The following is a 27,668-nucleotide window of genomic DNA, read 5'->3' as shown; positions in this document are numbered from 1 at the left end:
TCTGGGTCCTTCCTTCCTCAGCACATTTCCAAACCCAGTCTTTCCAAACAAACTCAGAACCCTGCTCAGGTGTTCTCAGGGGCTTGCAAAGTTCTATATTGCTCTAATTAATTTGAGGTTTTCCCCACTGAGGGCAAAATCTTTTTGCTGCCCTCCACATCCCGTTCCTTCTGCAAGCTGGGGAGTTTCCCAGCTCCCTGCGCTGACAGGAGGGAAAATATTCTTTGTCCATCAGAAGTTGGCTTGGAAACCTGTGCCTGGGCTGGTTTGCTTTATTATTTTGTTAAATAGCACAACTTGCAGCCATAAAGCCCTGGAAGGCTGTGCTAAGCAGGGGCGCTGGGACCAGTGCTAATGGATTGAAGCGAGCGGCTCACCAGCCACAGGGGTGCCCTGGGATTTCCCTTTTGAATCTTATTTACATTCGGACTAACTATAGCTCCCAAGCTTGGCTATAAATAATTTCTGGGAAAGAGTTGTCTAATTAAACGTACAGCAGCAAAGAAAGTACTTTTAACCACAACACTGGTGTCCTAATGAACGTAATCACTGGATGGGGACAGCTTAGGAAACAGAACTTGACATCTCCCTGTGGAGGCAGAGAGATGGAGGGGGAAACCTACTTGGGGAGAATTCCCAATCAATATTTAATTGTGCAGTATGTAATCTGGCGTAGTATTTTTAAAATAAAATTAAAGCCCCACAGAAACTGGAGAACTTTTAAAGCAGATTTGAGGAGGGGGAGTGTTTCCATTTTTTAGAGCTATCTGGGGAAGGATCAGCATCTAACAGACCCCACAGGCATGCAAATTATCCTGTGCTTGGTAAAATAGCCTGGATTCAGGCTTTGCCCAGGGATTTACAGCCTTGCCCCATCCATCACAGTCTTCCTCTCTTCCTAGGGCCTCAGTTTTTTTGTCCGCAAACAAGGAATACAGGAATTTCCCCAAACTTCACAGGTGTCCAGCTGTAGTTTGCCTCTGGAATGCATTTTGAGAATGAGAAGTCATCAAATTATCCTCAGAAATGAGTATCCACAAAATTCACAAGGGCATGGAGTGACAGGACAAGGGGGAATGGCTTTAAGGTGGCAGAGGTCAGTTTTAGATTGGGAAGGAAACCTTTACAATGTGTATGGTGAGGTCCTGCCACAGGCTGCCCAGAGAAGCTGCCCCATCCCTGGAAGTGTTCAAGGCCACGCTGGACAGGGCTTGGAGCAACCTGGGATAGTGGAAGGTGTTCCTGTCCATGGCAGGGGGTTGGACTGGGTGATTTGAAGTCCTTTCCAGCCCAAACCATTCCAGGATTCTGTCTCAGCCCTGTGCCATGGTGCTGTAGAGGTAAAACACAGCAAGAGCTGGTGGGTGTGTGCTGGGCAGAGCTCTGTGCTGTGAGCACACAGAGAGGTAAATCCAGGTATAACCTGAGGCAGCAGAGAGGCTCCTGGGCATGGCCTGATGCTCAGCTGGGAGGTTTTGGCTACACACAGGAGTAGGAAAGGTGTAAATGCCATCCCACTGGCAGGATGGATCTGTGTGTAGCAAGATGTGTCCCCACCTCCGTGGAATGTCATAGCAGGTGCTGGTGAGCCACTGGGAAAAATCCAGTGGTAATGCGTGGACTTGGCTGTCTTAGAGTGCTTTTGCAACATGAATGATTCTGGGAAACGTGATTCTGTGAAGTAAAGGAAGGCAGCTCTGGGTTATGTTATAAATGAAAGTTTGTCCAGCCAAATTAAAACAAAAAATAAAATATTTATTTTGAAATCAAATTCTATCTAGCCAGCCACAAGGAAAGAACAGAGCTGAGCCCAGGGTCAGCCCCAGGTGTGCAACAAGTCAGCCTCAGCAGAGGTTTTCCTCTGTGCCCACACACCTCCATCCTGGCACAAGCAGTTTTTATAGGGAAAATTCCGCCTGAGGCCAAGATTTTGGCAGTCAGTCTTTTCTTCCATTCAGAGTCTATAGGTTAATAAGATTTTCTTTTTTGGTGATGAAGAAGAACAATTCAGTGTCCAGAATTGTTGAATCCCTTGATGAAATGTACAGGAACACTGCATTCACATGGATCTACCCGAGGATTTCCATGATATCCATGATATCCTTCATGCGATGATCAGTGCCTGGGGTCCCCGTATCTCTCCAGCCATGGCTCATCCCTGGCCAAGCCACATCCTTTTACGTGTAAATCGGGTTCTAATATACAACAGGTTTCGCCTGTGAGGGTGTTGGAATCTGATGTATTGATGATTCTGAGATTGTAGAAAGTCTCTGTCTGTCAGCCCCGCTGCCAAAGCAGAAGCCATAATTAGTCTGTGCTGTTTCAAGGTTGTTTATTCTGTTTATCTCTCACATGTTCTGCTGCCCTGCCGCAGCTCTGTCCTGCAGGGCAGCGTGTGGGGCTCTGCCCTCAGTGGGTTGGTACAAACATTAAATACCACAAACTACCTGTGCTGGATTTACAATAACGTGCCAATATCTGTCACCTACGTTGGACAGTGTGTCCCCAGCCTGAACCAACAGAAAAATGCCAACACCACAGTGAAACATGGAGGGCATGAAGAAGGAGAAAAAGGACAAGACACACCCAATTTCCTCTGTCTTGTCCCCTTTGGACTCCTACTCTAGAATCCTAAAATTTTACTTTTGCACCCATGCCACACTTAATTATCAAACACTCAGAGCTGGTAATTCATCCTGTAAGATTGAAAACTCTTTTCCATGGACAGAGATCACAGCCAGTGTCTCTGGGGGCTCTGTCCAGGGGGGTTCCTGACCCCTGCCGGGGTCCCAGGGCAGACAGAGGGAAGCCCTGGATTCCCACAGGAGGGTGGGGGGGAGTCCTAATACAAACGTGTACACTCCAACAAATATTCTATATCACATAGATCATACTAGCAATGACTCACATTATATCTACCACACATAACAGTTACATCCTGCAGTGTTTGTGCTTCTCACAAGACTGGGACACAGAACTAGGGAGCCACCAGCACAAATTCCCACACCTCCAGCTGGAGCAGAGGTACTGATTTGTGCTGCTGCACCCACGGTCCCCTCCAGCGTGGAGGAAGATTTGGGAATACCAGCCTGGAATGCCAATGCCGCTGGTTTGTGTGGTGGTGGCCCCAGAGGGATGCCGCTGTTCCCTGCCTGGTGCCGCTCACCGAGCGCTCGCTCCATCCCCCGGGAATTCGCTCCGGCTTCGCTGCGATTAATCTCATCGGCCACTGGATGTCAATGTTGCCTCATCCAATTACAGGTGGGAAAACCGTGGATCTTCAGAAAGGGGGAGAAAATGCTGCTGTCAGAATATCGCAGGTTGGATGTTGTTTTCTTCAGCGAAGTTGGTTATTAAACACTGTAGAGCCGTGTGCGAAGGGGAGGGATCAGTCACTGCTCTTGTTTGGCTCAGCCAGGCAGGGATTTGACCCCATCTGAATGAAGACTAAACCTTGATTTGGGATGAAAAGCCTTGCCGGAATGAAAAGGTGGATAAACAAACACATCCCCTTCCTTGAGGCACAGCTGAGGTGTTGGTGGCTGGCACTGCACCCTTACGTGGGGTTCAGCAGGACAGGAATTTGTTCCTGGGTGCAAGGGAGCTTGGAGGATCTGTACTCAGAAAATCCAGTCCTGGAAGGGGAGGATTCTCAGGAAGCAGATTTGGATTTAAACACTGCAGCTTGGCCTCCTCCCCGTTATCCATCTTCAGCCAGTCGTGGGGAAGCAGCTGTATCCTGCCAAGATTCATGATCAAGAACGCCTCTCCCCCACCTCCTTCCTGCTTCCCACAAATATTTTAAAGCCAAGCCCTGGGCTGGGAAGCAGGTGCCTGTCTGCACACCCAGATGGGACATCTGTGGCAAGAGCAAGATTCCTTGGGAAGTGGAAGCCCTGAGCTGGAGTGGAGGTCTGTAGGTATGGTCTGGTGGGTTGAGATGTACCTCAATCCTCCCCTGTGCTGTGAAACTGCTCATTATGGATCTTCCCACAAAGAGAACCTGAGGGTGCAGAAGCTCTGGGTGTGTCTTTTGTTTGGATAGAACATCCCTGCCAGCAGGATCTGTGGAGAGCTCCCTGCCTTCCCTTACACCTCTGCAGCAATTAAAGTCAGGGCATTGCTCCCCTGAGCTGCCAGCCCGCTGCCTTTCTTTCCCAGCTGCAAAACAGAAGGAAAATGGATTTGTGTGTTCCATCCCTTTGGAATTATCACACCCCCCCTTTCACGTTGAGTTCATTTGAGCACGTTAATATCTCAAGTTTAATGATAAGTATAACGGAATTCATTTATAAGATAAATAAGATGTTATTAGTACATTAGTAGCAAAAAATGTACAAGGACACTGCTAATCTAAGGTGAAAATGCCTTCCTGCGTGAAATTTAATTAGCAGATAGTGTTCTAATAGTGACTTTTATGGGGATTTCATGAAAATGAATACAAATACGATCTGGGCAGCCTCTCTTGTGAAATGAGAGCCTCACTAACCTACCCTCCCTCTCTCCACCAGGAAAACACAGATGTGTGTCTTATTCCTTTTCAAAATGGAACTTTGTGGAGGCAGAAGGGCAGCCTGTGGCCACCTTGCAGTGTGGGGACGTGGCTGAACGGTGTCACAGAAGCTGAGTATGCTCACAGGGAGTGAAACAGGCTGGGGGACCCAGAAATATCCCAGCTTCTCCCTCTGCCTGAGCAAGCAGTTGGTCAGAGCAGCTTTTCCATGAAAAAAGCCAGCAGTGGTTATGGAGCTCTCCTTCGTGCTCGGAATTTTCTCCCTAGCCAGATGTCCAGCAGCAGGCAGCGGTGGTGGCAGAGGAGGCCAGGTCCTGCCAGGGTCTGTTGTGAGGATGCAGTGTCACAGCTGCAGTGCCACAGTGCCATGTGCTGGCTGCCCCGTGCATCCTGCAGGCCTGCTGGCGTGGGGGAGCTGCAGGGAATGGAGCCCATCCAAGAGCATCATACATATTTTAAAGACTTATGGTCCCCCAGCAAGCCCGAGGGGGCTGTGCAGCTGTCACTGCCAGGCTGGGCTGGAGGCACACGCTGCAGAGATGCGCTGGTGTCCCTTTTCTTACAGCTCATCTTGCAAAGCCAGCACAGCAGGGACCCTTTGGAGGAGCCACAGAGGTGACACTGATGCATCTTCCTTGGTTTCATGCTGAACACCAGCACTTGGGGTGTTTCTGGGACTGGGAAACATTCCCATGCTGTGGTTTCATGAGCGTATAGATGACTTGGAAAGGAAAAGTATCTTGGCATCAGCAGCAAGAAAAGAAATAAATGGAAGGCTTTTCTGTTCTGTCTTTCATACCCTGCTTTGGGAAGAGTTGTCACTGGCATCACCTCCAGTGATCTGGGACCATCTGTTTCCAGTCCCTGTGTGTGATTAAGGGAGATACAATGGAATTCCAGGATGGTTTGGGTTGGGTTGGAAGGGACCTTAAAGTTGATAAGATAGTGTTGGATCATAGGCTGGACTTGATGATCTCAAAGGTCTTTCCCAACCTAGTTAGTTCTGTGATTCAGTGTTTCTGTAAAAACGATCCTGTTCCACCCCCTGCTGTGGGCAGGGACACCTTCCACTAGACCAGGTTGCTCCAAGACTGTCCAGCCTGGCCTGGAACACTTCCAGGGATGGGGCAGTCACAGCCGTTCCTCAGCGATGCCGTGCTGGCTCCTTGCTGCTGGGGCCAAAACCCAGGCTGAGGTTCTGCCTCCTCCAGAATCACGGCAAAACTGTTGTTGGCTCTGGAGTGGCCCAGAGCGGCAGAGAAAGGGTTATGGGCTGAACCTGTGATCTTGGTTTGAAAGGACTTGGGAAGGTGCTGAGCTCCAGAGGAGCAGAGAGAGCCCTTGTGCCCTGAGAAGTAGCACGGGAGGGTCACCTCCTCTTAGCAGACCTGTCCCACCCCTTGTGCTCATGCAGAATGACTCTGGTGGCCCAGCCAGGATTTTGAAGCTGGGGAAATGTCATGAGTTACTGGAGGAGGCATCTGCTGGTGGTTCCAGAGCTCCTTCCCTGCCATCTGTGGGTGCAGGATCCAGCTCTTGCCGATTCCTCTGCTGAACAGTGAAGCAATGCACGGGGAATCATTATTCATGCAGATGATCCTCACAATTCAATAGAGGTAATTAGGAGAATGATGGAGGAAATTAGCACTTTCTGCGGGTTTATTAATATTAATAAAATGATTCCACGGTTAAAAATAATAATAATAATAATATTCATAAAATAAATACATTACTGCAGAAGAGCTGTGCCCAGCTACTAAACACCAAGCTGCTCCAGGCAGGAATCAACAAGCAGCTGGAATCAGTCTGCTGGCTTTTTGCCCCCTCTAAAGATGGAATCATAGAAGTCAGAATCAATTGAGGCATATCTGGGGTAATTTCTCATTTCCCACATTTATCTTCCACATTAGGGAGAGGAGCTGAAGCTCAGCAAATCTGTAAGGCTTTGAAGAGTTGAGGGACTTGCCTTTAGTGTGCCAATGGTCTCGAAAATAGGATGTTTTCTGAGAGCTGCTGATGGGACAAGGGTGAGGGCTTCAACCTGACAAAGGGCAGGGGTAGATGGGATTTTGGGAAGGAATTCTTCCTTGTGAAGGCAGTGAGGCCCTGGTACAGATTTCCCAGAGAAGCTGTGGCTGCTCCATCCCTGGAAATATTCAAGGCCAGGTTGGATGGGGTTTGGATAATCTGGGATAGCAGAAGATGTCCCTGCCTATAGGAAAGGCTGGAACAAGATGGGCTTTGAGGTTCCTACCAAGCCAAACCTTTCTGTGACCATCCTGTGGCTGTGGAATATTTGGGGTCATTTCTTATTTCCCACTTTTATCCTCCACATTAGGGAGAAAAGCTGAAGCTCGGAAGATCTTCAGAAGGCTTTGGAAAATTGATTGGCTTGTCTTTAACATGCTCTTAAAACCGGGATGTTTTCTGGGAGCTGCCTCTGATTCCTGTCGTCCTCTTGCTTCTTCACCTAGCAGGAAAAGCATCCTCCACCTCCACTTGCCATAGAGTTGGTGTAAGGTGGCTGTGGGTACCCATTTCCAGATTGCTCCCTCTGTTGTGTTTCCCATTCCCATTCATGTTGATCCCAGCAGAGGACCATGGATCTGTGCCCCCCGTGTGCTGTGCACCCTCGGAATGCTTTTCAGCTCCTGTGCTGCTGGTGTGCCAGATGTGCCTCAGGATTTGGAGGAGGTTATTTGCACAGGGTGAGGAGATTATCAAATTAGAGACAGCACAGAATGCTATTAATGAAAATACATGACAAATGTATTTAAACACGTAAAAATTTAATTAGCATTTTTATTGTTAAATTCTTGCTACAAGTGCTGTCTGAAACCCCCTTCTTTTAGTGGAGATCAAGGCTGCTTCATTTTCTTGCATGCTAAAGGAGGATTTGGGGTAAAGAAGGGAATAATTGTACCAAATGTCTTCTGAAGAAGGCAACAGGACTTTTCCTTTGGAGGCTGGGTGTGGCATGTGCCCTGGCTGGACCCATGGCACCCATCAAGCAGGCTTGTCTAGGCTTGATTATTCTAGAGAGGCATTAATGGGGTTTTGCAGGATCAAAACACTTCATGGGCTGGGAGGGACACCTGGGCATCTTCAGCGTCAGACTGAGGATATTTCTGAACTCTGAGGATGGCAGCAGGCTGTCAGGAAGGGCAGGAAAAATCCCAGATGGGCTGATGGACTTGTGGCTCCTCCATCCATGGGAGACGTGCAAACCCAAAAAACTTACAGGGAGAGCAAAGAGAAGGAGCTCAGAGCCTCATGGAGCTCCCAGGCTGTGTGCTCCCTGCCCTTTCCTCCTTGGAACATCTCTTTTCTCCCTGCTTGGAGCACTGGGGAGCAGCTCTGCTTGTTTTGACTCTGCAGGGAGCTGGGAATACGCCAGGAACAGCTCTCCTGGCTGACCCAATTGCGCCGGCACTCCCGAGCTAGAGATGCCAGTCTGGTGGGTGGTGCCAATTCCCAGAGCCTTCTCCTGCTGTCTTTATTAAATGGGAAAAGATCAGAGCGGTTGAACCCTTTGCTTTAATGAGAGATTGCATTATATTAAATGGTAATTGCAAAAAAATCAGTTTCTATAATTAAAAGGAGACCTCACAGCCAGGCATGGAGGTTTTCTGCAGCTCCAAAGATCTCCATCTTCAGCATCTTAGTGCTGGGGATCCTCATGTTCTCTGAGTTTCTGGGTTGTTTGTGGTCAGCAAGAGCCAGGATGGGGACTGGGATGGAATTCCCTGTCCCATCCACTCGGAGCCATGCCCAGGGCTGTATATCCTGCACTCCAATGGCAGAGCTGGTGAGGGGAGGCAATTATTTCCATTCCAGAGGATTTTGCAGGGCTGGCAGTTTTAAGGAGGGGGGAAAGCAACCCTATCTCCCAGCTTGTAAATTAAGCAGATCTGGTTGGGAACTGTCACCGCAGGAGAAGAAATATGAAACCTCTGGGGTCATGTATGCAGAGTAATTTTTCTGACTGTAACTCTACTTAAAAGTAAGGATATGATGGAAATGCTTAGAGCATTTTAAATGGACCCAACAGAGACCTGCTTCAGCTCCAGTGAAGTCTGTGCAGACTTTATTGGGTGTTGGCTTACTCTAAACTTGCTAACACCAGAGTTTAGTGCGTGACTGAGAAATAAATTGGTTCCTTCTCCTTATTAACTGAAAATGAAGGAGAAAGAAAATCCTTATTTTAATATTTTGGTGGGATTTATGGTATGAGAGCAAGGTTGGTAATGTTGAGGAGAGGCACTGGGGTGTTTTTTCCCCACATTGGGTCAGGGTTCTCTACACAGGACACAGGATGGATCAGGTCTCCAAGTGATGGAAACCTCCCGGGGCGAAGCTGACCTTGAAAAGCACCAAGGATGTCTGTGTGTTTGTCAGGCTCACTGCCCGTGTGAGGGAATACACGACAAGGCTCGTTTTAAGGAGTGGAAGAAAAGCCTTCCAGAGAAGCTCGAAATGTGAGCCCACATGAGCCTCCCTTGGGAGTCAGCGAAGGCACTTCCAGTCCCAATTCTGCTCCCAGGGTTTCCCCTCTCTCTCAAGAGTGGCTGAGCAAAGCCAGGCTGGTGAACCCTGTCAGAGAAGCCCTTTGAAAGGAGCTGTGACCCCTGGAGCTGTGCATGGGTGGTGTGTTGGGTTCTGGGACATGCTGCATTCAGGGAGTTCACTTAGAGGGAAGAGCAGGAGAGCTGCATCGTGACCTCTCTCTGGCATGCAAACCTTGGGAATGGAAGGGCTTCCCTCCCAGTTCTGAGTTTGAATTCCCAGTTCTAAAGACCCCACTTGGCTCTGCTCTGCTCCAGCCCCATCAGTGAGACATTTGAAGGCTGGTGTGTGTTGGTCTCTGGCAGGTGGAACAATGAGCGTGCCAAGGCAGAGGCAGGAGGATCCCAGAGGGTGGTGAGCAGAGTGATGGCTGCTTTGCTCCTTGGTGCACCCTTTGTGAAGTTTATGGAGCCATTTGGGACACAAATGTGTTGTTGCAAGGTGCAGACAAGGGGAGAAGGAAGGATTTGGGGCTCACCTCAGAGCAATGAGCTGGGTGGGGGTGCTCCCACCTGCCTTGGCCATTCCCTGGGGAGCGGGATGGCTGAACCAGACACACCATCCCCGGCAGCAAATGCAATTCCCTTGGGTTTGATGGGGAGGATGCAGACAGGGCAGGGTGTGCTCCATCGTGAAGTGGCTCAGAGCAGAGCCAGGCTGCCCAGGTGGCCCCGGGACAGCTCCTCCTGCTCTGGGGTCAGGCATCCCATTCCAGGGAAGGTTTTTAAGGCTGCAGTGGGCAGATACGGGGAATCTGCTGCTTTTCTGCTTGCTTAGGAGCATAAGGAATGCTCCAGATTATCACCCCAGAAGGAATTAATAAAGCTGGGTTTGCTGGCTGATTGATGACTGGGCAGCTGTGAGTGCATTCCTGTAGGTATCCATGAAATGTAGCCTCTAGATGTTCAGGACTGAGGTGTGATAGGAGGAAATCTGGATGGAGAGGAGAGTGATAGCCAGCCCAGCTTTTCCTTCTCCTCCCCCATCTCCCTTCCTGCCTCCCCTGGATTTCCATGGTGTGAGATTTTTCACCCCGTGCACTGGAAACAATATCTTGGTGCATCTTTGGAGCCATTTGTTTTCCCTTTAATTGGCTAGTGGGGAGAAAATAACGAAGGGAAGTCATGCAGGGGAAGTTCTCATCGGTGCCATTTTTGGCAACAGAGTCACAACATCCTAAATTTATTTATTTAATTGCATTATTAAAAGTATAAATAAAAATAAATCCAGGAGAGCAGCCGGATCTATACTTTGCATCTCTAAAATAGAACCATAAATGCCACGGAGCACTGGGGGAATGATTTATTAGCCTGTTATCGTGAGTGACTGGGACGCTTTAGATGGAGTCCTTGCTAATTTCTAACAGCTGCATTAAATCACAGATGCTATCAGCTATTATAAAATAATCACCCAGCGCTCTGTGAACCAGCACGAGCCCCGGGTCAGTGCTGGAGCCCTGGATTTGTTTCACATCTCAGCCCCTCTGTTTCCTGCGAGGGTGGGAAATAAATAGGGCTTGTAGCGGCCTCATTTTATCATCCAGGAGTTGACAATAAATAAAAACCTCTATAAAACTTTTTTTCTAAAAGGAGTTTCGACCAGAATTTGCAATGAGAGGAAACCTGATTTTGTGCTGTGTGATGTCAGGACTCCTGGGTCCTGTTTCTAGTTCTGAAAGGGAGCTGAGTTTGCTGATTTATGGGGCAGAGGGAGGATTTCAGGGGTTTGGCTGCAGATGGGGCTGCAAGGAAGGGAGCAGGTCCTGGCAGTAAGAAACGTCTGTCAGCTCCTCTGCCTTTGCTCCTCGCTGCTCTTTCAGACAAGTCACTTAAATTTCCCTGCAGCTCGACTGCCTTCCTCTCGCTTGACAAATAACGTGTGTGTTTATGTGCCTGGGCTCCGGAGGGGGTTAATACTTGGCCTGGAAATCTCTTTAGAAGTGCCAATTTGTAGCGACAGAGAAACAACAATGAATAGAAGAGCCTGCGAGGACCAGAAGAAGCGAGCGAGCGGCTGCTTATCAGGATGGTGGCTCACAGAGCCAGCTGCAATAGCAGGGGTAGTTGTAAAGGGTGAAGGAGATGGGAAGGAAAAAAAAAAAACAACCCAAAACCACAAATAAATAAAAATAAAGCAGTTAGAAAGAAAATGCAGCCCATCTGCAACACTTGTATTTTTCTCAACAGTTTTGCTTTATGTTGGAACAGCTGCTTAACATGACAAACGCTAGCTTTAAGAACGAGGAGCCAGAGGAGATGCAGGGATGGAGCTCTCCAGCTCATCCTGCTCTCCCACACTCTTCCTTGGGTGTGAACAGCCTGGGTCAGGCTCACCCTGGTGTCCTGCACCACCTTGTCCAGCTTGGGAAGATCAGTTTGGACCCAGTGCCCGCTGTTGTGGGAACAGCCGTGGTTTTGAAGCGCTGTGTCCTTGTTTGAATTGGTGGGGTTAAAGGGGTTTAAAGGAAGAAGGAGCCTCAGGGTTGTTTGTTCGTGGAGCAGCAGCTCCTGGTGAAAACCTAGGCTGCTCCAAGCCATGTGTCCATGGGGAGCAATGCTTTGGATGGACCTGGGGCTTCCAGGATAGCTGTGGGCAGCTCTCTTATTTCCCCCGAGGTATTTGGGTTCCTTTGTCTTTTCCTACCTTGTCATTCTCGCTGCAAAATGGGATAGTGGCTTTGCAGCTTGCAGGTTGTTTCCTTCCTGCGGTATCGGGGATTGTCGGGTTGTCAGCAGCCTGGAGATAGCAGGGACTGCTGACAGCAAGCAGAACTCAGCCAGAGCTGTGCACAGAAACCTTGCTCAGCCTTTGAAACCGCAGTCAAACCCTCCCCCAAGGTTATTCTTCCTCATAAAACACTCTTAGTTTTGTTTGCTGCAAACCTAGATTTTAATCCCAGCATCCAGGCAGAGCTGGGCTTTGAAGAGAATTGGGTTGGAGTCAGAAGTGAATGGCTGAGGCCAGGCTGACTGTAACAGATGAATTAAAGCTGACCTAGGAAGATGGAGATGTTCCCATCCACACCCCGGCTGTGCCACTTGCATATTTATCTCATTGTCCCCGATACCACTGGGAATAAATCAGCAGTGAGACATGAAGGGGGCGGCTCTGCTGCCTCTGAGAGCAGAGACCTGCACCAGCATTTACCCACAGCTCCCATCAAAATCTCAGGAAAGTTTTCCAAAGTCTGCAGGAACCACAACCTTCCCTCACCTAATGGTTTTCTCCCCCTCACTTCAGCCCTTAGAAGCAGGTATTTCAAAGTTGAAAAAACATCACCTGCACTGGCCACAGAGGGGAAGACTGGAAATGCTGAGAATTTTTATTTCTCCTGGGACCTGCAGCATGAGCAGCCCGGGTAGCTCAGACAGGCTGTGAACAAGTGTTTGGACCTTTACCTGCATAACACGACTGCCAAACCTGCCCAGCAGCAGGAGACAAGGGGAGTGTGGAGGGGTGAGGAGTGGGAACAGGGCAATTTCTTCCCCAGTTCTGCAGAGATCCCACCCAGCTCCCTGCAGCCCCAGCCCTCCTGCCTCTGCCCCTTCCAGCAGCAGCCCAGGGAGCAGCTGGGAGCTGCCAGGAGCTGCCCCAGCACTGAAATGTTCTAGAGGCTGGTTTGTGTTGGTTGGTTGGGGAGGGCGGCTGGGCAGGGACCTTCTGCTACCCCAGGGTGCTCCAAGCCCTGTCCAGCCTGGCCTGGAGCACCTCCAGGAACAGCCACAGCTTCTCTGGGCAGCATTAACAACGAGGGGCAGGGCAGGGCTGCCCCACCCAAGAAGGTGCTGAGAGCCCCGGGGACATTCAGGATTGTCTTGCCCAAGCTGAGAGGACCATGTTGGAGGGATGAGGGTATGTGGTGGGCAGAGGAATACAAGTGCTGCACTTCAGGGCTGCAGGCACAAGCCATTCCTTCAGGGAAATACAAGTCTTTGTCGCTATAGGACACGAGAAAGCACAACGCGAGCCACCTGCCACTTTGCAAGGTAAAAGAGAAAGTTTATTTTCTGACTCCAACTTTTATACTTTTCCAAAGGTGACAGTGGATTGGAGAGTGAATGGGCCACCTCTCCAAAGGCATTGGACAAAGCACTAGTACATCAAGTCTCTCCACCCCCATGAAGGAATGCAAAACAACACGTTATTTACAGAAACTGTGTGGGAAAGTTTCCCAATAGAATGTAAACTCAGAAGGCTTTAGAAAAACTCAAGAATCAGGGTGACAGTTTTCAAGCCCCCATTTGACTCTGTGGAATCAGGCATGTTTTTCTCTTTATCTGGAAATCTTGCTGGTTTGGCTGCTCTGCTGATATGAAAGGTTAGCTTTGGGCGGATAAATCCTGCTGCCCCGAATCTGAGTGGAGCTCCAGGGTGTGCAGTATCTCAGCTGTGCATCACTGAGGATGGATTTGCTGGGGAGACACCTGGTCCTGCTGCTCCCAACCACGGGAATTGGTGGTGCCAGCCCAGCCAGCTCCATGAGCAGAGAGGTTCTGGTGCCATCCAGGTGAGAAAAAGAGCAGCGTACACCGAGGAGGATGGGAATGTAGCATTTTCCTTTCTCTAACCTGTGCTGGGAATGCCATTTGGAGCCTCCCAGGACAGCCCAGAGCGTGGTGTTTCCCTCTTCCAGAATGATCAGCTTCTCTCTGATCATTCCTGCATCTCTGTATTCTGCAAATAAGCCCCGAGGCTACGTGATGGCTTCGTGTTTAGAAACAGGGTAAACAGGGCAATGTGATATCTATTTATTGTTCTTTTATTAGTTCAGCACAGAGCTCACAGAACACTTTGTGAGCATCTATGAAATGAGCCTTGTAATGTTCCCAGGAGAGGGGAGAAGCATTCCTGCTCCTCTTGGTGGGTGGGGGAAGCTGAGGGTTCCCTGTGTATCCATGGCCAGGGTGAGACCGTGGTAGATGCAGGGGTGGATCCCAGATTCTGCTTTCTATTTCTAGTCTGTAATGGCTGGTAGGGTTCAAATGTGTATTTCACGCCCAGGCTCAGCATCCAGAGCCACTTTTCTGGTGTTTCTCCTACTCCTGGACTAATTTGGAAACGTGATTGTGCCGCCACACCTTGTCCTAGGGAGAGGTCATTAGGCACTAATGATGGAAAAACCTGTTAAACATAGGTTGCCCCAAGAAGCTGTGGCTGCCCCATCCCTGGAAGTGCCCAAGGCCAGCTTGGATAGGGCTTGGGGCACCCTGGGATGGGGGAAGGTGTCCCTGCCCATGGCAGAGGTGGGACTGGATGTTCTGTAAGGTCCTTTATGGAGATGGGGCACTCACATCTCTGGAAATGAGCAGTGCTTCTCACCCTCACATCCTAATATCCAACCTATTTCACCTCTCCTCATATCCAATTTAAACCTGTCCTCTGTCGGGTCAAAGTCATTCCCCTTGTCCTGTCGCTGTCTGCTTCCCAGGGATGTGGGGAATTTGGGACAAGGCTCCTGGAAGCATCTGTTTGGCAGAGACTGTGCACTGTGATGGGGTTTTTGTTGTGCTGCTTGGTTTGGTTTTGGTTTTTTTTTCCAAGACAATGTCCTTGGCGAAGCAGCCTGAACTTTGGCTGTTTTGATATGGAAATGTTTTGGCAATGAAGCAAAATGTCACATGTCTGTAATGGCCCTCCCACCCTTTCCCTCTAAAGTTGGGTTTTCAGGGACAGGGACTGCACAGGAGTTGAAAATTTGCCCAAATGTACTAAATACCATCAGAAATGGCAGCAAAAAAAAATCTTGGCATCGCAGAGAAAATCTTAACGTTTTGCTTTCCTTAGAAAAAAATTTTAAAACTACTAAATCATCCTGGATGGTTGTCAGATATGGTGTAGGAAAATTAAATCTGTGTTTTTCAAGCTTTTAGGGGGATGTTATGATGGTTCTGCTGCCCCTGGGTGTCCCAGCCCCTCCGAGCTTTGCTTGAGCAGCACCGGGTGTTCTCAGAGCTGGTGTTCTTTATTCCTTTAATATTTGGTGTAAGGAGGAGGCTGCTTTAACTGCTCCAGGTGGGTGTCTGAGGAGCTGCCTCCGTTTTGGATTTCATTTGTCAGGTTTACACACTCTTTAAACGCGCCATATGCCGGGGTCCAGCCGGGGATTGTCGCTGAGCATTAAGTGTAGAGTAATCCCATTAAAATCCCCAGGGATTGCTGTGGGTTCTTCTCACCACGACCTGCCTTCCCACGCTGTAATCCTGGCTCCAGGCTGGGTTTGTGTGGCCCTGGGGGGATTTTGTGGAAGAGGGAAGGATTTGTGTGTGAATTTAGGGCACAAGGATGTTGGACGGGCTGCCTGGGCACTGACTGCTAAACCAGCCCTGAGCCAGTTGTAAATGAGGAGCTTGAGCCTCCAGTCTGGATTTTCTGCCCTTGGAGCTCGAGCAACATGATCAATGTGAAGAACAAGTCGCATTTTTTTCCCACAATTACCTCAGCAGGTTGTTGGTTTGTTTTTTTTTTTTCCTTTTGCTGAATTTGTGCGATAAAACACATTAAATGTAACAGCACAGAAAATAAAAGTTCCGTTTGCAGAGAGAGCCTGATTTAGTATGAAGATAAAACAAGATAAAACAACTGGAAAAATTAAGTGGGATAAATAAATCCTGCTGGGAAGAGGCTGAGGTGAGACGGGGGGAGGTGTTTGTGTGGCAGTGGCCTGGCAGTGGTCAGTGCAGCTGTGAATCCCAATCCTAAGGATTTCCCCCTGTGTGGGAATGCAGGGCTTCCCTCTGGCTGCCCTGGCAGGTCTGGGACCCTGGCAGGGGTCAGGAACCCCCTTGGACAGAGCCCCCAGAGACACTGGCTGTGATCTCTGGCCATGGAAAAGAGTTTTCAATCTTATAGGATTAATTACAAGCTCTGAGTGTTTGATAGAAGTAATAATTAAGTGTGGCACAGGTGCAAATGTAAAATTTTAAGTTTCTAGATTAGGGGTCCAAAGGGGACAAGATGGAGGAAATTGGGTGTGCCTTGTCCTTTTTCTCCTTCTTCATGCCCTCCATGTTTCACTGTGGTGTTGGCATTTTTCTGTTGGTTTAGGCTGGGGACACACTGTCCAACGTAGGTGACAGATATTGGCACGTTATTGTAAATCCAGCACAGGTAGTTTGTGGTATTTAATGTTTGTACCATCCCACTGAGGGCAGAGCCCCACACGCTGCCCTGCAGGACAGAGCTGCGGCAGGGCAGCAGAACATGTTAGAGATAAACAGAATAAACACCCTTGAAACCAGCACAGACCAATTATGGCTTCTGCTTTGGCAGCGGGGCTGACAGACAGAGACTTTTACAATCTCAGAATCATCAATACCTCAGATTCCGACACCCTGGGAAAGGGGTGATGCTTTGCTTTGTACCCCCTCCCACAAACTGGTGGGTGCTCGGTTTTGTCCCAGGGCAGTGAGATGTGATTCTCCCTGCATGGGGAGGGCGTGTATTCCTCCTGCCTGTGCTCGTGCCGTCTCTTTTGGGTGAAGAAATGAGAATATTCGGCAGCAAATGGGAAAAGCATGAAGCGGGGCGGTGGGGTGTGGGGGAAGAGGTGTTGGGATGGATTGCCAAATACGCCAGGGAAAAATTAGCAGCTGCAAGTGTGCAAGAGAAAGGTGGAGAAGAAAAGGGGTAGAGACAGATGGAGAGAAGGAGGGAGAGAAAGAGGAGGTGGGAGGAAAGGGAGGAGGGGATAATAGTGTGGAAAGAAATTAGTTAAAAATCTTATAGCCCCGAGCCCAGACACCATCTGGAGGGTGCAGGGTACCGAGACACTGCTCCGCATTCACCATGGAGGTGTCACATATGTCTTGGCCAGGTAGGGTGGCCAAGATGTCAGGGTTAGAAATTCCCCATACCCCAGGAGAGAAATGCCTTAAAAGAGCCCAGTTTTGTGAAAAAAGTGCCCGTGGCTGTCTGCCAGCTGGGGACTAGAGAGGAGCTGCTGTCATTGAAAATCTTGTCTGGGGTTTCCAGAGGGAGATCTGGAGAACTTCCACTTCCACTGGTGCTGGAGGGTGAATCCCTGGGAGCAAAGATTCCTCTTTGATTAAACAAGCACAAGGCCTCCAAGGATTGCTCTCCCCTACAGCTCTGATGGGTTTTTGCTTTCCTGGGTGCATCATTAACCCCTTCTGTTTTGAACAAGGTTGAACAGCTGAGAGACAGCAAAATTCATCTCAGAGAAAGGGAAAAAATTGGAAAAAAAAAGTTCTTTCTCATTATCTGTGCCTTAAGATTTAATTTTCTTTGGCTGTGACAAGCACATGGTTTGTTGTGCCCACTGAGGGAAAAGCTGCTGTCCTAGGGTGAAGCACACCTCTGTGGTACAGCTGTGTCCATGTTTCCTAGCATTCCCCTACCCAGGCAGGTTTAAAAGGAGTGGGAAATGGTCCTTGGATCTCCTTTGGAAGAGGCAGTGTCCCAAAGGAGGAGGTGGCACCTGCTGGCCAGTGGTACTGCAGTCACTCCATCCCTCACTGCACTGATCCCAAGGGAGCTGGACTCACTCCCTGCTGCACAGAGAGCATTTCAGTGTGCCCTGAGCTGCGTGGAGAAGCAGGGAATAATCTGGGAGCAGGAATGAGGCTGGGGAATGAAACCCAGGGTGGCCATCTGCAGGTCCCAGTGGCTGTAGGCTCTTCCCAGTACGATGCTGGAGCAGCGGTGTGGCTGAGCAGCCTCACGGCCCCCAGGCTCTGGTCCCTCACTAATTACTTCCAGGCCTGTACTCCTGACATTTGCAGGCTCCTGATTAGAGCAACGAGGGAGAAATCTCGGAGGGAGAGGGAGGCAAAACTGCACCACTAATAAAAGCCGAGATTGACAGTGGGCTGGGAGGTGACAGCCGGGGAGGTGCAGGGACTCGTCCTTGCCGGCTCAGTTTCTTCCTGAGCCTCTGGGATGATGAGAGAAGGTCAGGGCTTGTTAACGTCACTGTGAGGAGCAGGATCCACCACTGCCATATGCCTGATGCCCCCAGGGCCTGTGCCAGCCTCGAGTCCCTCTCAGCGAGGCGATATTTTTAGCCATGGACCTGAACTGAAGCCACCCTGTGAAACCTCAGGTCTGCAACTGGCTCGGTGCAAAAGTGCCTCTGCCTCTGTGTCTGCTGACTTTGTGCTTCATGCAAATTTTGCAGCCTCCTGGGTTTTCAAGTTTTTTCCCCTTTCTCTTTTCTCTCCCACATCCTATCTCACTCCCTTCATTTGATGGCAGTGCAGTCACTGGGGAGGCACCATTAACCCCAGCAGTGGGACTGGCACGTATTTGTGGTGGGGTGACCCAGAATGCCAAACCAGGAGAGGCTGCTCTGGTTCCCTGGGTGCCCACAGTGGGCTCTGGGATGAGCGTGGTTGAGCCATGTCTCCTGCAGACTCCTGCACAGCCATGCCAGGCTGTTGGGACCCTACCCACTTACATGAATATGGATCACATTCATTTCCCAGCCCTCTCTCTCTCCCCTCCCTCATGCCCCATGTCCCCTTACCTGTCTGTAGCAGCCAGTTTAGTTCTCTGTCTGTCCATTTATTCCCTGCCTTTGCATACGTTCATGGGTCCGTGGCTCTGCAGCCTCCTCAGAGTCTCTTTGTGAGACACACAGGCTTTTTTCCCCTATAAATCTTCCCTCTCCTGGATTGCTCTGGCTCTGGCAGGCTTCGTGCTACATGCATTCTACATCTACAGCTCATATACCAAGGGGTAAACACCATTTTACCCAGCAGAGCCTGTGGCCCCTGCAGCATCCTTGTCCCCTGGAGCTAATCCTGCAGCGGGGTAGGCTCAGCAGCGCCTGTGGTCTCACTGCTGGGGGCTGCCATGGGTTTGTGCTGGCTCCTGCTGCTCCTTCCCTTCCTGAGACACAGCTCCTCTGTGCCAGAGTGGAGCAGCTCAGGAAGGAGCCAAGTGTCCTTCCTTTCCCATCCACCCCCCAAAGAATCCCTGGCATGGGAGCAGCCAACCCCAACATTCGGGGTTAAGCCAACTTTACAGCAGCTGAAGAAGCTTTCTGATGGAAACCTCAGCCCCTCTTTTCTCCATGCTTCCCTGGGCTCCCAGGCTGTCCTATTTATCCAGGCTGCAGCTGTTTAGGGTCACTGAGTCCCACTGCCACAACAAAGAACCTGCTCTGCTAAAAGTGGGGCTTGGGATCACTGAAAACCCCTTGCAAAACCCCTTTATCAATTCTAACAGCTGTGTTTGCATCTCGGGATGAGGTCAGGGTCCTGAATTAGTTAAAACTTCTTTGTTGGTGGTTATTCCCCTCCTCCAGCCCCTGGAAGGGACAGGTTCCCTGGGATTCATCAGCAGAGGAGGCAGATGTCCTTTGGAGGAAGGCACCCAGCCGAGGTCCAGCCTGGCTTGGGCTGAGGAACTGTGTGAGGAACACCGACAGTGTGAGGTTGGTTTTCAGAGCACACACAGACGTGTCTGGATGGTCACTAAGGTCTTGGTGCCTTCAGCTGCTCTTTAAAGAGATAAATGGTGGTCTGTGGGTGTCTCCAAAGGAGGAAATTTGTTGAAATTTATTGACGCTGTGTTGTGAGTGGCAGGGTGGGCTTCCTAATTCAAGATCCTCAGTGTCAGGAAGCAGGGACAAGACAGGAGATGCTCTAAAGCTTTCACCATCCCATGGGGCAAAGATGTGGGGACAGCACCGTGTTTCTCACAGGGAGAGAGAACCGGAGCCCCACAGGGATACGCATCAACAGGTGGAGGCAGGGAAAGATGCTGCGGTGGGCGAGGGTTTGTGCAACCCGCTGCTCTTGAGGGCAAGCTCGGGGGTGCGTGGTGCGATAAAACCCCCTGTGCAGCAGGGCTGAAGCGGGGGAAGGGTTGGGGGGGGTCCCTCGGCTGGTGGCAACCCCTGTGCGGGAGCGCGGCGCGGCGGGGGTTAATGTGCGTGTCCTCCTGCGCATCCCGCCCCGCTGCCGCCCGTGTGCGGGGCTCGGGCCGTGCGGGAGCCGAGGCGCCGGGCAGCGCTGGAGCCGCTGCCATGACAACCCCGGGGATGCTGCCGGCCGGGGCCGGGGTGCTGCTGCTGCCGCCGCCCCGCCGCGTTCCCCCCGCCCCGCTGCGCTCCTGAGCACCCACCGGCCCCGCGGGGGCTCCGACACCCTCCGGACAGAGCTGAGGAGCATCGCGGACATCGCCTGCAGCTCCGCGGGGAAGTTTCGATCTTGCGACAGAACCGGGATTTTGGGGAGCTTTATTGGTTTTTATTTTAAATATTTTTGTGCGTTTTTTAAAAATCCTCCTTTCCCTCTGATTTAAACAAAAGCGCAAGAACCGGAGAACAGCCCAGCCCGGCCCGCTGCGTCCCCCCGCTGCCGATGCCGCCCTCCCCTTCCTTTCACAGACACTCACGTTTCCTCCGTGGGTTATAAACTTTTGATGCCAGATCTCCGCAGCGCCTGCCCAGCTGCAGCTGAAAGTAGCGTCTCCAGCAGCCACACATCTGTGACCTTCATCTCGTGCTCCGCACCTTCTCTCCTCCTCTTCCTCCTCCTCCCCCCGGCCCTCCCGTCCTCCTCCCTCGCCCGAGGACAGCGGGACTCCCTCCGATGCCGCTCGGCAGGCTCAGCGCTCGCAGCCAGCCTTGCCGGGGGCTCTCCTGATCTCCGTGGAGCTCCGCAGCGCTCGCCCCGGTGGTTTTGCTCCCCCCCATCCCTCCTCTCCACCCACCCCTTCCCCCTTTTCGCCTTGTCGGGTGTGTTTTTTGCCTGTTGGAAAAGTCCCCGCTGCCCAGGATGGGGGTCGGTGGGTGCTTGGCCCTGCCCTGGAGGTGCCTGGTCGTCCTCTGTCTCAGGCTGCTCTTCCTTGTGCCCGCAGGAGTGCCCGTGCGCAGCGGAGATGCCACCTTCCCCAAAGCCATGGACAACGTGACAGTGCGGCAAGGGGAGAGCGCCACGCTCAGGTAGGAGCAGCTGGACGGGGGCTTTGGGGGCTCGGGGGGTCCTGCTTGCGGCTTTTGGGGGATGCTCCGTGCCCGGCGGGGCTGCCGGAGGGTCCTGGGACCAGCTGGAGACTTCGCAGGTGTCCCAGGGGCTTGTCGCCATCGTGGCGGAGGACACTCCGGGTGGCAGCTTGTCCCCGTGGTGGTGGGGCCACCCCGTGCCCCCGGTTTTGGAGGGACTTTTCGGTGCTTTTCGGGCTGCAGCGCGGGGCTGGCAACCTCCTGGGGGGGCTGCGGGTGCCAGACGAGGAGGCGACACAGGGGTTTAGGTGGCAGACAGTGAGTTAGTGTGCCTGGAAATCCCAAAGTTGTGCCAGCGCGGGGTGGGAGGGGGGTCCGTGCTCCTGGCAGCGGTGCCAGCCTGCACTGCCAGCGGCTTTCAGGGCTGCGATGCCTCCGAGGTGTCAGTGTTTTCCTCGATCGCTTTATAGTCTCTGCACGAATCCGTTAATATCAAATCAATCTTTTACTCCAGGGGTGCATCTTATGAATTCTGATGGATGCTTTCCCTTACGTTGTTTGCTGTAGGAGAAACACGGGCGGCTGATATGCAGATGGGTCACTCCTGTGCCGCACAGCACAGCCGAGCATCCCTTTCATTCCCTGAATGAGTTACAGGTGTACGCGGTGCATCGCCCAGGTAGCACAGCAGCTCTCCACTGGCATCGCAGCGGCGGGGCCAGAGGAGCAGGGAGCAGCCCAGCCTTTTTTTTGGAGGGCTGTGGGTTGGCAATGGGGCTTTGGGTCGTGCTGTGCGTGCTTCAGACAGCCCCCGGGAGGACCTGAGCCGGTTAATCCGGGAGCTGTGCGACTTGGGGAAGGAGCTCGGGGATGGTGGGACGTGAGCGTGGAGCAAGAGGAGTTTGTCTGTTTTCCCTGCACCAGAGGCTGTCTGCTCCCTCGCTCAGGGCCGGGGGAGCAGGGCTGCAGCAGAGAGCAGCATCTCTTCCCAAAGCCAGGCTCGGGGATGGCACAGGCAGAGCCTGCCACGCTCTCCGTGAGCAGCCGAGCCCGAGCAGGGCTGAGGAGCTGCTGCTGCTTTGAGCAGAGGCTGCTGCGCTCACCTGGGAGGCCGGGCAGGTTTCCGTGCCTGAGGTGGGCTTTGCAGGGGGATGTTCGGGGCTGTGGGAGTCAGGCTCTGCCTCTGTGGGCTCTGTGCTGCGGAGGGTGGCGGTGGTTGTCTGTCTGCCCTCTTCCCACCACGCTCACTGCCAGACTTTGGGATGTGTCCCTTCTCCTTGGTCCCTGCCAGGGACCTGCTGGGACATGCTTGTCATCACCCCCTGTGCCTGGGGGCTGTGGCACAGCTGGAGAGCAGAGGGCTGTCTCCTTGTGCTCTTCCTAATCGAACTGCAATGATGATTAACCTGAGCTGTGCGAGCAAGGCAGTTAAGAGAAGGACAGTCCCCCAGAGAGGTGCCTTTGGCCCTGGTGCTCTTTTCCTCGCTGTTGGATCTTGTTTCTGTAGTGAAGTGTGGGCTTTGGGGCTCTCAGAGGCGATGCTGGTGGCAGTCAGAGCAGGATGGGTGCCTGTGCCTGCTCCCTGGGGAGCCCCTGCAAGTCCAGCCGAGCCTGCTGCCAGCAGAGGGCTGACTTGGATCTCCTTTTTTCTTTTTTTTTTTCTTTTTTTTTTTTTTAATTTCTAATCTTCTGTCCCCTTTTCTGTGCTGTTTGCATGGGGGATGTTTGTGAAGCAGCCCTGGAGTGGTGGGAGATTTTAGCCTTCCCACAAGAAACTGTACCCACGAAGTGCTGACACTTAAGGGAAGCCCCTGCTCCAAAAGCACCTGATTTTATCCATTTCTCCCCTTGGTATCTGCTCCTGCCCAGGCTCTCCAGTGCATCTTTTCCATGCTCTTACCCCCTCCCTTCTCCTCCTCAAGTCCTGCTTTCCCATGCTGCAGGCAGGTTTCTGCCTGCAGCTCCCATTTTCTCCCAGTCTGCTCCATCTTTTCTTGCACTGCTGTTTCCCAGTGGTCCTTCTCTTCCTTCCTCTCCCCGTTTCCCTGCTGCTGCCCCTCTGCAGCCTCTGGGTGGCAAGTAGTTTTCCATCTTCCCTTGGGATCTGGAGATGGGCAGGGAATTGCACACAGCAAGCCAAAGAGGTGGCATCAGTGCGGGGTTGAAGGCAGGAGGACAAAGGTGGAGCATCTTGCTGATGGGGCTGGTGTTTATTTGCAGGTTCTGCTTCCCTATGAAGAACCAGGCAGGGAAATGCTGTGGGAAGTATTTCCCAGTGAGTGGTGTTATTGCTAAATGGTGTTTTCTTCTGTGCACCCACAGGAGGAGGTGGTGGTGTCCTTTGCTGTCCTCCCTGCAAATGGCACTTTTCTGGGGGCTCAAACCAAGGAGCTGGGGTTGGAAAAACTGAGAGCTGTGTGTAGCTTTGCAGAATTAGCCCCAGTCCTGCTGGGTCTGGATGGCCAGGTCCTCTCCCTCATCCTGGTTGTGAGATGGGCTGAGCCTGCAAATCTCCCTGGCTCCTGCAGGGCTGGTGGAAGCTCTTTGCTTTCCAAGATCAGCCCTTGAACCACCCCTTGCATTGCAAAAAGAAGCTGGGAGAGGGACCGGACCTGTGTGAAAGCGGTGGAGGAAATCTGGAGGCTTTTCAGGCTGCTTGTGGGTTTCCTGTATTGGATTTTGGGCGCTTCCATTTCCAGCTCTCCACCCTTTTTCCGAGGGAGGCTCAGCATAATCCTTGCAGAAACTCAGGCTCCATCTACAGGCAACTTGCAGGTCATCTTAGATCAGCAACAAATAATTTCCGTTTTAAGCAGAGATTGTTGGTAATTCACTCCTTTTTATTGTAAGAACAAACAATTTCCATAATACTCAGGCACCTTTCCTCTCCTGGGAACTAAAGGCAATATGGAAATTCTCTGTGTAGTTAAAAATAAAACGAAACTACCTCTTCCCTGACTCAGGAACACAAAACTCAGGTGTTGAGATGGCAGGAGTCACTGTCTGGGGCATGAAACACAACAAGGAGCACACTGGGAACCACCAGGGGTGTTGGAGGTGGTCACTTTTTAATCTCCCAGCTGGGATTTGATGTGGAAACAAGGATTAAGTTCCTTCTCTTGGGAAGAATGCCATTGAGTCTTGGCTTTCTCCACACACTGCTCGTTGCATGAACATCCCAGGGTTGCTGTGGGGGCGTCACTGGCAGGTCATGGTTGGCCAATCCCCGTTGGGCGATCCTGCCTGGAGACTTTGGTTGGGTTTTATCCCAGCTTCATCCGTGGTGGAAGCATCTCCATGAGCCGAAGGGGAAACTGTGGCAAATATTCCCACGGTGTTAAAATGGGGATGGAAATGGGATCGTCCCGCTGTGCCGCCAGCAAACCGACCTTTACAGCAGCCATCAGTACAGTTCATAAAGACATAAACCACCAGCTGCTCAAAATTTCAAGGCTTTATAGTTTTATCTGTATTTAAGAAATATTGTTGGGTTTTTTTAAGGGAGAGAGTGTGTTTCAGAGGTTGAAAGGATTAGCTGGGAGATGGGATGTGCTGAGTTTTTTCTGTGGCTGTCACCGCAGGGACACTAGAACTTAAGGAGGCCCCTCTGTTGCTCTCATCCTCAGTTTCCCCACCTCTATAATGACCAAACAGCAGTGGTTTGTCATTGATGATTAGAGGAATGGGTACTCATAGGTGATGCTAAGGCAGTTATAGCTAGGCTTTTTTACATGCTAAATAATACAGAGTTGCTTTATCTCTGTATATAAGGGCAAATTTTCAAGTCAAATCCCCCGGGCTTGTCTGCTTCTGGTGAACCCATGGCCTTTCCTACTGCCTGTCCATGAAGGAGACCAAGAAGTCAGGTTAGCTTTGCTCTTTCTCATTCAAGACTCCGTGCCTGGCTGTATTCTGTCAATTAGCGAGTGAGAGAACAATTCCAATTAAAAATAAAAAGCCCGAATAAAACATCACGAGATGCTGTTCTTCCATTTATTTTTGCAATTATGGTTTTAATTATTTCTGACAATGCTGCTTTGATTCTTCTGTTTTTTCTTGTGGTGTAATAACCTACCGCAGTCTATTTTCCAGCACACGACGAGACCTCAGTAAAATACAACCAGCAGGAGAAGGCTGCAGGACCACAGTCTCCAGGCATAGGTCTGGGAAGTCAGGAAATCACTTTTTTTTTACCTCTTTTTCAGTCAAACCGCTGATGTTCTGTGTACCTATCTGTTAATGGGGGTTGTGACACTCACCTGTCGCCCCCCAACAGCAGCCACGGACCCGGCAGAGAAAAGAAGCGTTAATGCATCCACATCTCTGCTGTTAAATCCTTGCTGGGGAGCGGGAAGAGAGTCACTGCTCTTTGTGTGCAAATGCTAAAAGCATGGGGATTAGCACAGAGCAGATTAGTGAGGACTTGCTCCATTGCTGCCCCTTCCGCCTCCCACCTCTCCTACCCAAAAAGTTTTCTGGAGCAGCTAAATATATACCTGCCGTTTCCAAGGTAGAGCTCGCTGCGTGGCGGAGCTGTAATTGGCGACTCAGGGAAATTACAGCCATGGATTCTGGCATTTGGATCCTCCTGGCTGGCATAATAATTTCTCCCTAGGTAGCTGGTATTTAACTTGTCTTATCTGCTCCTGATAGTTGTAATTACAGTGCCCGCTAATTTTGCTGTAATATTGCAGCCACTGGAAGAGTGGTTGGAGAAAGGTCAGGGGGTTGCAGGAGAGCTCCTTCCTCCCCAGCCTACTGCACCAATAATGCTGCCAAAATGCAGATGCTGAGCCTATGGAGCTGGTAGCCAATGTCCCTGGCTGTGCCCCTTCCCACCTTGGTGGGGCTGGAGCAACCTCACAGTCCCTGCCACACTCTTGTCCTCGTTGGCATCAGGGAGGGACGTGCTGGAGGGCGAGATTTAGGTCCTGGTGTCCTTTACTGTGGGATGAATGTTGGTCTCCAGCTCATGTCAGGGCTGGCTGGTTTGTGTGGGGTCACTTGTTGGGTTGTGAGATGCTGATTGTCACTGATGTTGGCTGGTCCTGGGCTGGTTGTCACTGATGTTGGTTGGTCCTGGGCTGGTTGTCACTGATGTTGCTTGGTCCTGGGCTGGCTGTCCCTGGAGCTACTGGTCCCTGAGGTTGGTGTTCCTTGTGGTTCATTGTCCCTCAGGTTGGTTGCTCCTGAAACTGGTGTTCCCTGCAGTTTGTTGTCCTTGTGGGTGATTGTCTCTGATGCTGGTTGTTCTGGGGTAATTTTCCCTGAGGTTGATGTTCCTTGTGGCTCATTGTCCCCGAAGTTGGTTCTTCCTAGGCTGGTTGTCCCTGATGCTGGTTGTTCTGGGGTGATTGTCCCTGAGGTTGATGTTCCTTGTGGCTCATTGTCCCTGAGGCTGCTTGTCCCTGATGTTGGTTTTCCCTAAGGTTGGTATTCCCTGTGGTTCATTGTCCTTGAGGCTGGTTGTCCCTAAGGTTGGTGTTCCTTGTGGCTCATTGTCCCTGAGGCTGCTTGTCCCTGATGTTGGTTGTCCTTGTGGGTGATTGTCCCTGAGATTGGTGTTCCTTGTGGCTCATTGTCCCTGATGTTGGTTGTTTTGGGGTAATTGTCCATGAGATTGGTGTTCCTTGTGGCTCATTCTCCCTGAAGCTGCTTGTCCCTGATGTTGGTTTTCCCTGAGGTTGGTGTTCCTTTTGGTTAATTGTCCCCGAGGCTGGTTGTCCCTGAGGCTGGTTGTCCCTGATGTTGGTGTTCCCTGCAGCTCGTTGTCCCCAACACTGGCTGTCCCTGCTCCAAGAGCTCAGTCCTGCTGTGCAAGGGGAAGATTCAGGTCTGGCTTTGAGCAGATTCAGGTCTGGCTTTGGGGAATTCACCTTCAGCCAGCAAGGCTTGGGCTGCTGCCTGTGGAACCCTTCTCCTGCTGAGCCAGCACCAGGCAGGTTTTGTGTGGGTGTAGGGCTGGGCTCGGTGTCAGAGAGCTGGGGAGTCCTGCTGACACAGACTGGAGCCACAACTCTGGGGGTTTGCTGCAGAAAATGCTGGTTTTGAGAGCACAGCGAGGTGGTGGGGCTCTGCAGAGGGAGGAGGGGACCCTCATTGTTACATCTCCCAGGGCCAGGATTCAAACCCTGGGAAGGTCCTCTTGTCTAGCAAAAACCAAAAAAAAAAAAAACAACCCCCCCCCCAAAAAAAACCAAACAAACCAAAAAAAACCCACAAAAAAACAACACCCCCCACGCTAAGTTTTTAAACTCCACTAGGCAGAAATATTTCCAAGTGGTGGTATTTACCGCCCAGGGATGAGACTGAACTGTTGGTAATCCTTGCGCTATAGGGTACAGAGATCTTTCTGCAAGGATAATAAACTCCCTGGTAATAGCTGTCCTTCCCCTGGATCATGCACGCTCCTCCAGGAGCTCAGGGCTTTGTTTCTGGAACAGGATTAGGTGTTAACACTGCAAAACCAAACGGGGGCACAGTGGCTGTCTTTCACATTCCTGCTTCCCAAAGAGTTTCTCTGTTCCCTTGACTGTTCTCACAGTTTGCCTCCTCCTTGCATTCCTGAGCCCTAAACCGCGGATGCTTTTTACAACAGCTGGACATATTGTTTTAAGTGATAATCTTTAGATACTGCAGCCTAGCAGACAGTTCATAAGAAATATCTGATTCAGTGAC

The 27,668-nt window shown here is 51.2% G+C and overlaps 1 protein-coding gene and 1 long non-coding RNA gene across 6 annotated transcripts in view; both read left to right on the top strand.

Annotated features, from left to right (window-relative positions):
* Positions 1 to 27,668, top strand: part of LOC100229124 (opioid-binding protein/cell adhesion molecule homolog) — a 298,937-nt gene that overhangs the window by 170,535 nt on the left and 100,734 nt on the right. For 2 of the 5 annotated variants that reach the window (XM_030290838.4, XM_002197158.7), the window contains exon 2: positions 20,906 to 20,990. In XM_030290838.4, the coding sequence (XP_030146698.1) occupies positions 20,906 to 20,990 (85 nt within the window). Of the gene's footprint in view, positions 1 to 20,007; positions 20,991 to 27,668 lie in introns of those variants that run through there. The other 3 variants (XM_030290839.4, XM_030290836.4, XM_004174571.6) reach the window with 3 other exon arrangements.
* Positions 20,998 to 27,168, top strand: LOC140680503 (uncharacterized). Its single transcript, XR_012051866.1, has 2 exons — positions 20,998 to 26,262; positions 26,356 to 27,168. It is a non-coding gene; the product is annotated as an uncharacterized lncRNA (long non-coding RNA).

Source organism: Taeniopygia guttata, chromosome 24 (genome assembly GCF_048771995.1).
Source record: "Taeniopygia guttata chromosome 24, bTaeGut7.mat, whole genome shotgun sequence".
Taxonomy (NCBI): domain Eukaryota; kingdom Metazoa; phylum Chordata; class Aves; order Passeriformes; family Estrildidae; genus Taeniopygia; species Taeniopygia guttata.
This window is presented reverse-complemented; position numbering and strand designations above follow the sequence as displayed.